The sequence below is a fragment of the Lottia gigantea genome (assembly GCF_000327385.1).
Source record: "Lottia gigantea unplaced genomic scaffold LOTGIsca_11, whole genome shotgun sequence".
In the NCBI taxonomy this organism is placed as follows: Eukaryota; Metazoa; Mollusca; class Gastropoda; family Lottiidae; genus Lottia; species Lottia gigantea.
In genome coordinates, this window is record NW_008707001.1 from 794,280 (window position 1) to 807,260 (window position 12,981).

A 12,981-nucleotide genomic window follows, 5' to 3' on the forward strand; every position below is an offset into this window, starting at 1 on the left:
TAGTTTTTCATTTGCAACTTGCTCAACTAAACCTATACATTCGTGCAATGGCGATGTATTCTAGATTTTAGGAAGTATGCTACTAGTCTGTCAAGACTGGGGTACAGATGGAGAGCTATCTAGTTTTGCAAACCATCTCTGAATTGCTCAATCAATGCGTTTTTTTGGCAGGAAACGGAACTTTTCTGATATTTGTATTGGTATTTGTCGTATCTAAATATAGAAGATAGGAGTTCGATGGTGTAAGTTGCCCTACCGTCCGGAATCCGAAGAAATCGATTAATAATAATAAACTCTAAACATGGGTCAGAATTAGGTCCAATACACCAAAGTGACATGGTCCTGTCTAACATTCAGACCATGAAGACAAACATAGACTCTTTATTTTATATGGGTCAGAATTAGGTCCAATACACAAGGGCATGGTCCTGTCTAACATTCAGTCCATGAAGACAAACATAGACTATTTATTTTACATGGGTCAGAGTTAGGTCCAATACACAAGGACATGGTCCTGTCTAACATTCAGTCCATGGGGACAAACATAGACTCTTTATTTTATATGGGTCAGAATTAGGTCCAATACACAAGGACATGGTCCTGTCTAACATTCAGTCCATGGGGACAAACATAGACTATTTATTTTATATGGGTCAGAATTAGGTCCAATACACAAGGGCACGGTCCTGTCTAACATTCAGTCCATGAGGACAAACATAGACTATTTATTTTATATGGGTCAGAATTAGGTCCAATACACAAGGACATGGTCCTGTCTAACATTCAGTCCATGGGGACAAACATAGACTATTTATTTTATATGGGTCAGAATTAGGTCCAATACACAAGGACATGATCCTGTCTAACATTCAGTCCATGAGGACAAACATAGACTATTTATTTTGCATGGGTCAGAATTAGGTCCAATACACAAGGACATGGTCCTGTCTAACATTCAGTCCATGGGGAAAATATAATGAATGAATGAATGAAAAATATACAATGTACATGTGTATTAACTGGACAAAAATGAGATTAATGGAGTTTTACGTCCTACTTTTAGACGGACAGACTATTCTGCTGTGGTCAAGTACATGACCACAAAACATCTAAACGCTCTCACAATTTTGTTTGCTCTCACAATTCAAAACGAATGTAAAATTGCTTAAACGGTAGTCACATTATAGCATCATATGCTTCAGTAAGGGTCAGTGTTACCCCTAGCTCTACATCTACGCACTATATTCAGGTCGCAATATTACTATCATTTGACAAAGTGTTAGTAAAACACCGGAATTAAAGAGCCCCGGACAAGATGACACAACAAAATCTACAATTCATTACCGAGATAGTTTTAAAGTTAACCTAACATAGAACCTGACATATTGCCAGAGAGAAACGTGACGAAACAAACTTCCTCTTCGTGACTCAATATATATATTGAATAATGAAGTTGGAAAAGTTGTGCCAAATGATCAGTCATTTTTAAAAAGGTTCGGGTTATCGAGTTTCTTTTCTGCAGGTGTCGAGAAAATAACCGAAGGGGGATGGGGGTGGTGTCCAGAGAAAATAACTGAATTGAGGTGGGGGTGGTGTCCAGAGAAAATAACTGAAGGGAGGTGGGGGTGGTGTCCAGAGAAAATAACTGAATTGAGGTGGGGGTGGTGTGCAGAGAAAATAACTGAAGGGAGGTGGGGGGGTGTCCAGAGAAAATAACTGAAGGGAGGTGGGGGTGGTGTCCAGAGAAAATAACTGAAGGGAGGTGGGGGTGGTGTCCAGAGAAAATAACTGAAGGGAGGTGGGGGTGGTGTCCAGAGAAAATAACTGAAGGGAAGTGGGGGTGGTGTCCAGAGAAAATAACTGAATTGAGGTGGGGGTGGTGTCCAGAGAAAATAACTGAAGGGAGGTGGGGGTGGTGTCCAGAGAAAATAACTGAAGGGAGGTGGGGTGGTGTCCAGAGAAAATAACTGAATTGAGGTGGGGGTGGTGTCCAGATAAAATAACTGAAGGGAGGTGGGGGTGGTGTCCAGAGAAAATAACTGAAGGGAGGTGGGGGTGGTGTCCAGAGAAAATAACTGAAGGGAGGTAGGGGTGGTGTCCAGAGAAAATAACTGAAGGGAGGTGGGGGTGGTGTTCAGAGAAAATAACTGAAGGGAGGTGGGGGTGGTGTCCAGAGAAAATAACTGAAGGGAGGTGGGGGTGGTGTCCAGAGAAAATAACTGAAGGGAGGTGGGGGTGGTGTCCAGAGAAAATAACTGAAGGTGATTTTGAGAGAAAATGAGACGCGATTTTCCGAGGCCTAAACCAACAAATTTCAAATGGACTGAAATGAATTTTGACCAGTCAGAGGGTTTGAAATAGGTTCAAAATTGACTTTTCACATTCCTCAGGGGTAGGGGCATGACCCAATGGCCCAATAGCTAACCCCCAATTACCCAACTGCTTGACTACTTAACTAAAACAAGACAATGAAATAAAATAGTATATATCTACAGAGTATTGAGTCCTATACATTACAGATATAGCTCATTAGTTCAAATAATAGATAGAGCAAAATTTCAGTTTATAGAGCAAAATTTCAGTTTATAGAAGGAGCGAAATTTCAGCTGGTAGATAGATCAAAATGTAAGCTTATAGATAGAGCTCAATTTCAGTTGATAGATCTCAATTTTAGCTAATACGGAAAGGCCTCAATTTCGGATGATAGATATACCTGAATTTAATTTGATAGAACAAGAACAGTACATCAGATTTTACATTTGAAAAGTGTTACGGATGGCTGAAATAAAGATGTATCAAACGAGAGAGAACAGGTTTTTACTCCATTATCCATTTAAAAAAAATACCTGCTATCTGATATATGTTGTTTGAAGTTTGACATTACCCAAGTAATTAGATATCTAAAATTAAAATTCTGATATTAACTCATGTGATAATTCAATCGGGAAGTAAAGTACATTCTCTCATATCAATACACAATGTGAGATAATCACCTGATGCGTCAAAATTCAAAATTTATAATTATTGGTATAAAAAATGGGAAATAGGCTATCTGTATGTAAAGTTAAAGGGACAGATGCGCCATTCGTTTGACCAATTGTAAGCCCTACTTTGGTTTCAGAAACGGGAATTAATTAGCTAAGCTAATCAGTAATAGTGTTCACAGCTCATCATCGAATCCATCTGTGACCAGAACGTTAAAATTTTAAGATACTCGGAAAAGAAATTCATAGTTAAAAGGAATTATGCGATTTTCGTACATTTCTAGTACTTCTGAAGACTATCTACATGTATTCAAGATTCAAATCAACCCCCTAAAATAGTGTACATATCCATTTTATAACTAACAGCTTAAAAACAAGACTGAAACAGATTAATCATACTATATGTGCTGATTCATATAGTTTTTGTTTTATAAAAGCAGTAAAACTAACAATACGATTTTGATGCGGTTGGTCATTTGCTTGGACTGTGGGATAGTTTAGTCAACGGAAAGTTGGTTTGTTGTCTGCTAGGACAGTGGAATAACTTAGTCAACGGAAAGTTGGATTGTTGTTTGCTAGGACAGTGGAATAACTTAGTCAACGGAAAGTTGGTTTGTTGTCTGCTAGGACAGTGGAATAACTTAGTCAACGGAAAGTTGGTTTGTTGTCTGCTAGGACAGTGGAATAACTTAGTCAACGGAAAGTTGGTTTGTTGTCTGCTAGGACAGTGGAATAACTTAGTCAACGGAAAGTTGGTTTGTTGTCTGCTAGGACAGTGGAATAACTTAGTCAACGGAAAGTTGGTTTGTTGTCTGCTAGGACAGTGGAATAACTTAGTCAACGGAAAGTTGGTTTGCTGTTTGCTAGGACACAGGAATAGTTTAGTCAATGTGAGTTTGATATTGGACATACAAAAACAAAAACATATTTTCATTTAATAAACAACATATTTTCATATAAATAATCGATATATTTTAAAAACAACATATTTTAAACACAACATACTTTCATATAAAAAAAAACAAATTCTTATACTTAAAAAATGGTAAATTGCTATAATTATAATATTATTATTGATAAATTGAGTAGCAAATCAGATATTTTGTTATGCGTTTTTTATCTTCAAGCAGGCAAAAGTGGGCTGGCATTGCCATTCAAAATTCAATAATGAATATCCTGCATATAGCGAAGGTATACCCCAACTTCTTGATTGACATGTGCCATTTTGAAAAGGGAAACATGTAGGCCACGTATTCTCGAAACAATCTTAGCTAGAATGTTCTAGAATCTAAGTTAGAAGATAAGAAGTTAGGACATCCTAGCGCTAAGATCGTTTCAAGAATAAGCAACCTAATAAAAGGCTAAGTTGGGAGATACCTGCCCTTGGTCGGGAATATTTAATATTCTAAATCACGTGACTGTCATGTGATGGTTGTAAAAAAAAATGATATGACAAAAGAGAAGATGCATCGTACAATATTGTTAAATGACGTTTCGTATCATATATCTTTCGTCTTTTTCACTGCCTTTTGGGCTTTTTTTTATTATATTTTAGCTTTTATATTAGTGAAAATAGCATAAATGATATTTGTTAAACTGTCATCAACTCAGGTATTGCATACAAAATGTCTGTTGAGTAAATGAAATCTTCACTTTAAACATTTGTCATTGAACATTTTAGAATTCACTGTAATTATGCTTAATTAGTTAATTAGTACATTCCCTTCTTAATTAACCGTTTTAAAACAAATTCAGTTTGATGAAGTAGAAACATAGATGTAAATAACATATTTTAATAAGTTTAAATACCACAATACTGTATGTTTCGTTTCATGTCGTATTTTTCTCATCAAATTTTAGTCAACTGCAGATAAATTACGAACTAATTACTAAAAATCTAAATGGGAGCAATCAATTTATTCCGACCAAATAACTATTCAATGAGCTAGTCCTCGCTAATTTCAATGGATGTCGGTAGGGCCTTGTCTTGAATTCTTGAATAATTTAAATATCTAAACTTTGTATTTATTTAAATGAACAGCTACAGGGACAAATGTGGAGAAGGTCCATCTTTAACTGTAAACGAGAGAAAGGCGGTGTTGGAATTGTGGATTGAGAGAGCCAAGGGAAAGTAAGAGATTACACTCTATTGATGGAACACACGCCCCTCATGAGTCCTGAGTCGTCTCCGTTAATTGCCCTTGTTAAAGAGATTGTAAAGAAGTTTTCATAAAATGTTATGTGTATCGGGGACACAGGTTGCATCAAGTAGAATTAGCAAGAAGTCTGATAGAAAATATATAAACAATTTAGAGAACCCCTTTACAATCCCTTTAAACTTCACCAAAAAAACCAACACCTGTGAAAAGAATATCACGACAAGTTACTGACGCGAATCTGACATCAAGTTTGGTGAAACGAAACCTCGCTGTATATTCTAGCCACATATATAATACAAACTGTAAAGATTGGTCATCACTCTGAACATCAGCACAACGTACAAAGATGGTCACCTATTTGAACATCAATATGAAGTTGATTCTAATGATAGCTATAACTCTGGTTAACTTTCAACTTATGGACGCTGGGAAGGGAACGAACGGAGACAGCCTCATGAAAAGGGATTCTGTAACTAGCCCTGAAACCCAGCCGACCATTTTGGAACGCTGCCTTAATACCACCGAATGCCTGGACAATAAACAAATTAATAAAGAACTGAAGGAGAATTGTGAAGACTGTAAAGGTAGGTCTCATAGGCCTATTTCCGAGCAGGAGGTAGTTTCGTGTTATCCAATCGAATTCAAATTGAATTTCGTTATTATTCTATTTTCTGTCTATTTGTAATCTAAGAAGACTTTTACCAAGGTAGCTACAAGCTATTTATTGCAGACACGCCACTCTCCCGCCATTTAGAATCACTTTACATCGGCAAAGTCATTACGGATTCTCCATGACGCGCTGTCATATAAATCTTTTCAGATCATAGTAGAGTCTAAAAAAACAAAATAACAATTGCGAAACCATATGGTAATCTTATTAGATTGCGTGTTTTCGGCCATTTGTCTGCAAAATTGGACAAAATTTTTAGCAAGTGGTGACAGACCGTGAAGACTGGGGTCCCCGCTTTGAATAAAGCTCTGTTAAGCTTTCCTTTGAGTCAAGCTTTGCTGAACTTTGTTACGCTTTGTTAAGCTTTGATACGTTCTCGGCGCTTTAAACAATTCGTGACAGAGCGCCCAAAACAGTTTAAAATTTTTTGGCGCTCTTGCCGAATATCCAGCTTTGCTCAAAGCTTTCCAACGATCTATCACGACCCTGGCGCTTTAGTCGAGCTTTGTTACGCTTTGGTACCGCTTTGTACGCCGCTTTAAAGCGCGATCAAAGCGCTGTTGGTGTGAACTGAGCATTAAAGTCCCAAACTTGGTCAATAGTATAAATTTTATTCATTAGTTGGATTTACCAGGTGCCATGACTAAAGAATAGAATCTCTATTTAACACGATATATCTATTAAATCAAGTAATTATTGGAAAAAGGTTCTAAGCGTGTTTCAAATTGAATTATAGAGGGATACTGTCGTTTAGTTTTAACATCAGGTAAGTCCACTGATGAACAAAGAATCATATTGGCCAAGTGTAAGAGATAGTTAACCTTCCAGACTCATTTAAATTTTCTTTTAATTCCATTATAGAATTTAATTGTACCTCAAACAGTTGTAAGAATGCGGGTACATGTATTGATGATGGAGAGACACAAGTCTGTCAATGTCCTCCTGGTTTTTTGGGGAAAATCTGTGAATATGGCAAGTATTTTCGTTCTTTTTCCAATTCCTATACAAAATAATTACTCCTATTTCACGATTTTTGAAAAGGCGGTATGGACAATTTTTATTTTCAAAAATATTGTAAATTTTACATGGAAAGATTTATAAAATCTATATATAAACCTGATCTTCCTGAAGTCGATTTAAAAAGGGCGATTGAAACCAGAGTGTATATTCTAATAATTAATTAAGCAGTTTGTTCTAGTTTTGATTTAGAGTTTCGAAAGTTTTTGATAAAACCTTTCAAAATAAGTAGGAGACATATTTCTCTACAATTTGGCTTTTATTTTGCTAAAATTCGTACATTAGATTTCTAACATCAACTAAAAAAACATAGCATCGTTAAAATGTTTAAAAGTTAACCTTTTGATTTGTTTTGGCGTTCTAAATTGAACGACAGGATATTCCAAAACTTTTAGATAAGTTAAGAGACACATTTCCCTAGATTTTGGTGTATAGTTTTCACAATTTTGAGCAAAAAAAAATTTCCAACTTTCTTAAAAAATTCAGATGTTCCCTTTAAAAAAAAGTAAAAGTAAAAATTACACAGTAGCCTCAATCAACCAATCCCAGCTTTGACGAAAGATGTCTGGGTGTCAGAGACAATATCAAAAAAGACGTACAACTTTCGGATACCCAAATCAACCCCCGAAAATGCCATCTGAAGGATATCTACAACCCAGTTCTCTCAATATTTTTATGATGGCTATAAAATATTGAATCTTTTAATAGATAACATATTTGTCGAATTTGGGAGGAAGATAATTAAACAAGTAACTGGTATTCCTGTGGATATTAATTGTGCTACTTTACTTGCTGAATTATTTCGTTACTCTAATGAGGCAGAATTTATTCAAAGACTCCGACGCAAGGGTAGTATGCAACCAGCTCGTTCCTTATATACTTATAGAGAACGTTTCGTCATTGAGTAACTCCGCTTATGGAGACTATGTAGATAAAATCTACCTAGGAGAGTTGGAAAAGGACACCACTGATTCTAAGACTAGGATTTGCTTCTTGAAATTGTCAATTACCACGATCTTTGTGTCCGACTTTATGACAAACGTGACGACTTTGATATTCCTACAGTAAATTGTGCATTCATGTGCAGTAACATACCTCAATCACCGAACATTTCACAACTTAGCCGGTATGTTGTTGTCTTTTTGAGGATTTCCTAGCATAGAGGTCGAGTATTAACTTTGAAATTGCTGAAACAAGGTTACTTGACACATAAACTTCATATGTCATGCTGGAAATTTTATGGTCGTTTTGCAGAAGTCCTTTATAATTACAATAAATCTGTTTATGTCATTTTGGCTGATTTGTTTGGTCAGGCATGGTTTGATCTGGTGGAATTTAACGATCGTTACCATCTTTCTCTTTTCTCTCGATTTTGCCATACTTTGGACGAGAATTTGATTAATGGAATTGTCTTGCTTATACCCATGTAATATGATTGGATTAGAAAACTAGTTTCAAAGTCGATTTTAGCAATAGACCAATCAGATGACTGGAACACTAAGTTAGGTTTTAAATCTATAAGCGCCCAAGTAGGACTAATTATTTTTTACTTTCAATTTTTACAGAGTGCCAGTTTAAAGAGTTTGAAAATGGTGAAAAGAAGATCGATGTCGGAGTTTTTTCTCTGAGTTCGGCAGTAAACGCTTCATGGTTCGCACACTGGACACACTGGTAACTATGGATACGATAGGTTTGGAGGTAGAGCTGTCAATGATGACGATGCCCAACGGCTGGAACGTAGAGGTGGTCCACATGGTTCGCACGATGGACACACTGGTAACCATGGACACGATAGTTTTGGACGTAGAGCTGTCAATGGTGACGATGTCCAACGGCTCGAACGTAGAGGTGGTCCACATGGTTCGCACGATGGACACACTGGTTACTATGGATACGATAGTTTTGGACGTAGAGCTGTCAATATTGACGATGTCCAACGGCTGGAACGTAGAGGTGGTCCACATGGTTCGCACGATGGACACACTGGTAACTATGGATACGATAGTTTTGGACGTAGAGCTGTCAATATTGACGATGCCCAACGGCTAGAACGTAGAGGTGGTCCACATGGTTCGCACGATGGACACACTGGTAACCATGGTTACGATAGTTTTGGACGTAGAGCTGTCAATATTGACGATGCCCAACGGCTAGAACGTAGAGGTGGTCCACATGGTTCGCACACTGGACACACTGGTAACTATGGATACGATAGGTTTGGAGGTAGAGCTGTCAATGATGACGATGCCCAACGGCTAGAACGTAGAGGTGGTCCACATGGTTCGCACACTGGACACACTGGTAACTATGGATACGATAGGTTTGGAGGTAGAGCTGTCAATGATGACGATGCCCAACGGCTGGAACGTAGAGGTGGTCCACATGGTTCGCACGATGGACACACTGGTAACCATGGATACGATAGTTTTGGACGTAGAGCTGTCAATGTTGACGATGCCCAACGGCTAGAACGTAGAGGTGGTCCACATGGTTCGCACGATGGACACACTGGTAACCATGGATACGATAGTTTTGGACGCAGAGCTGCCAATGGTGACAATGCCCAACGGCTCGAAAGTAGAGGGGGACCTAAAGTTGGCAATGGTATTGACGGCCAAGGATTTGGTTGTAGAAGTGGTGGTTCTCTTAGATTCGGTGGAAACAGTACAGATACTCCTAGAGATGAGGACGATATCCATTTTTATCCAAATATGGAAACGGATCAAGAGGCTATATTGTATTGTGAATCTATTTGTGAAAGTCAACCGCTCTGTCTATCATATTACCTATACAGAGGGATGTATGATAACGATGACAACATAAGGTACTGTTTCACCTTCTCCGAATTGAGCCAGGATTTGCCTCTCGGTAACGGCACAGCGTATGCCATTGGAGACAAAACTATGCAATGTATTATGACACTAGAAGATCAAGTATACCAAAATACAACCGAAAAGCTCAAATAAAACAGTCAATACTAGTCCGCAATTTGTTGATAATTGTTTGATAGAGGTCTACCATTAGCAACTAATTTTTATCAGTGGTAAGGTATGGATCAGCTAGTTGCGGACTAGTGCCTGATTTTAATGATTATGAAGAGGTTTTTCTATCTTTTTTTTATGTGACGACGTCACTAACCGCGGAGGGCTTTATGTGATAAAACATATTTTGCGATTAGTGACGTCATCAAACACTGTGGAATTACAAGAACCATGTACGTCTGATTTAAAATTTGAATGATGTACATTGATGCATTGTACATTGTGTTTCTAATACCCATACAAATATTATAAAACCGCTTTACAATCTCTTTAAGTCTGAATTTCGTTTGTACTGAATTGTAATTTTTTCAACAATGCCAGAATAGACATATATAATCCTTAATGAAACTAGAATATATCTTGCATGATTTGATTGTGTTATGTGTTTTGGGAGTTGGGGTCACCATCTGTAACATCTTCTTGGTCTTGTATTTCTTGGAACTTGGGAACCTGTGTTGCTGCAGAGATTAGAATCTTGTCCAGAGGCCCTATATCGACCCCAAGATGACCCACTGGTTCTTTCATATGGAGGCTGATATAGCACTACATAGACGGGGCGTACATTTAATAAAGCAACTGTTGGTCCGTTTGGGAGCCGCGGTAGCTCAGTGAGTTAGACGCTTGCTCGCTAACCTGAAGATCCAGGGTTCAATCCTGGCATAGGTCGAGATAATAACTTCGGATTTTTCAACCCGGTTTCCCCCTGTCAGTGATGCAAGTAAGAGGGGCTGACATGGAAAAAGCGCCCAGTCGTTCGTAAGAGACAATAAACCGAGGCCCCGCGTGCTACAGGCTGTGCACGTTAAAGATCCCTCGACAGTTGGAAATCGAAAAAGAGCAGACTAATGCCGCTGTCCTGGCAAAATTTCCCTCATCGCACCCTGCATGGCGTTGCCCACATGGTGCAAAAAAAGTAGGGCGTAAAACACCATTCATTTCATTTTGTTGGCCCGTATAATCAAGAATAATCCGAGACAATCTGTATCTAAATTGTTGGCAATGGAAAAAAACAGCAGGTCCGTGTTATCAATGGTATATTTAGGGCAGGCCATTAGGCCATGCCCATAATCCCTCTGGCCCGTCAATTCGTCTGATACCTCTCACCCTAATGAACGGAAAAAATGTCGTATATAATAATAATTATAATAATATGTCTTAAAGATGGTTTGCCTTACATTTTAATGATAAATTATTCAACTGTTCTGCACCTCAGTGGGCCAATGAAGCGTGTATTGAGGGCCTGCAGTATTAATCTGCTCCTTTTCGATTTCTAACTGTCGACTGCTATCTGATATATGTTGTTTGAAGTTTTATTGAAAATTCCCCAAGTAATTAGATATCTAAAATTAAAATTCAGATATTAACTCATGTGATAATTCAATCGGGAAGTAAAGTACATTCTCTCATATCATTATATATCATATCATTTATAATTATTGGTATAAAAAATGGGAAATAGGCTATCTGTATGTAAAGTTAAAGGGACAGATGCGCCATTCGTTTGACCAATTGTAAGCCCTACTTTGGTTTCAGAAACGGGAATTAATAAGATTAGCTAATCAGCAAATTGTTCACAGCTCACCATCAAATCCATGTTTGTCCAAAATTATCCGCGTTTGAATGTTAAAATTTTAAGATACTCTGTGATATAAAAAGACGTCTCTAGAAATCGGAAAAGAAATTCCTAGTTTGAGATATTTTTGAAGGAATTATGTGATTTTCGTACATTTCTAGTACTTCTGAAGACTATCTACATGTATTCAAGATTCAAATCAACCCCCTAAAATAGTGTACATATCCATTTTATAACTAACAGCTTAAAAACAAGACTGAAACAGATTAATCATACTATATGTGCTGATTCATATAGTTTTTTTTTTGTGTGAATCAGAATCATGATATGGCTTCTTTTTGAAGCATTCCAAATTTCTGTCAGATGTCTTTGTTTCCAGGAATACTATAAGTACTTAACCGTAAATGACGACACTATTGCAAAAACTGCCCATACCATATAAGGACCTTTGCGATTGTCATAAAACGTTTAGCTTAAAAAGTGACGTCTGACTGAAAATTGGAATGGTACAAATCGATGATATTAGTGTCCTTGATAGACATTAAGTATCAGAAAATTACTTTGCAATCCCTTTTATGTAAAAGTGGTTGCAAAAAAATTCAGCAACATCAATTACTGTTATGTGCAGAAAAAAGGGCGTAATGATTATCGACATGGGAGTAATTATCATCGACATGGGAGTAATTATCATCGACATGGGAGTAATCATCATTGACATGGGAGTAATCGTCATAAACATGCGAGTAATCATCATTGACATGGGAGTAATCATCATAGACATGGGAGTAATCATCATTGACATGGGAGTAATCGTCATAGACATGGGAGTAATCATCATTGACATGGGAGTAATCATCATTGACATGGGAGTAATCATCATTGACATGGGAGTAATCGTCAGAGACATGGGGGTAATCATTATAGACATGGAAGTAATCATCATTGACATGGGAGTAATCGTCATAGACATGGGAGTAATCGTCATAGACATGGGAGTAATCATCATAGACATAGGAGTAATCATCATTGACATGGGAGTAGTCAATATGGGAGTAATCATCATTGACATGGGAGTAATCATCATTGACATGGGAGTAATCATCATTGACATGGGAGTCATCGTCGACATAGAGTAATGATTATCGACACGAGAGTAATCATCATTGACATCGGGGTAATCAACATAGACATGGGAGTTATCACCATTGGCATGGGAGTAATCATCATTGACATAGGAGTAATCGTCATAGACGTGGGAGTAATCGTCATAGACATGGGAGTAATCATCATAGACATGGGAGTAATCATCATTGACATGGGAGTAGTCAATATGGGAGTAATCATCATTGACATGGGAGTAATCATCATTGACATGAGAGTAATCATTATTGACATGGGAGTAATCGTCATAGACATGGGCGTAATCATCATATACATGGGAATAATCATCATCGAAATGGGAGTAATCATCATAGACATGGGAGTAACCATCATATACATGGGAATAATCATCATCGAAACGGGAGTAATCATCATA

The 12,981-nt window shown here is 37.5% G+C and overlaps 2 protein-coding genes across 2 annotated transcripts; one reads left to right on the top strand and one right to left on the bottom strand.

Annotated features, from left to right (window-relative positions):
* Positions 1-1,685: 1,685 nt before the first annotated feature.
* On the bottom strand, positions 1,686-1,916 carry LOTGIDRAFT_88440 (hypothetical protein; the record flags this gene model as incomplete). Its single annotated transcript, XM_009047036.1, has 1 exon — positions 1,686-1,916. A coding segment is annotated over one exon (231 nt), but the record flags the coding sequence as incomplete, so codon positions are not given.
* Positions 1,917-5,489: 3,573 nt separating this feature from the next.
* Positions 5,490-9,796, top strand: LOTGIDRAFT_156364 (hypothetical protein; the record flags this gene model as incomplete). Its single annotated transcript, XM_009047037.1, has 4 exons — positions 5,490-5,727; positions 6,550-6,579; positions 6,675-6,789; positions 8,521-9,796. 4 exons carry the CDS (start codon positions 5,490-5,492, stop codon positions 9,794-9,796), a joined length of 1,659 nt encoding a protein of 552 aa, XP_009045285.1.
* Between the last annotated feature and the right edge of the window lie 3,185 nt (positions 9,797-12,981).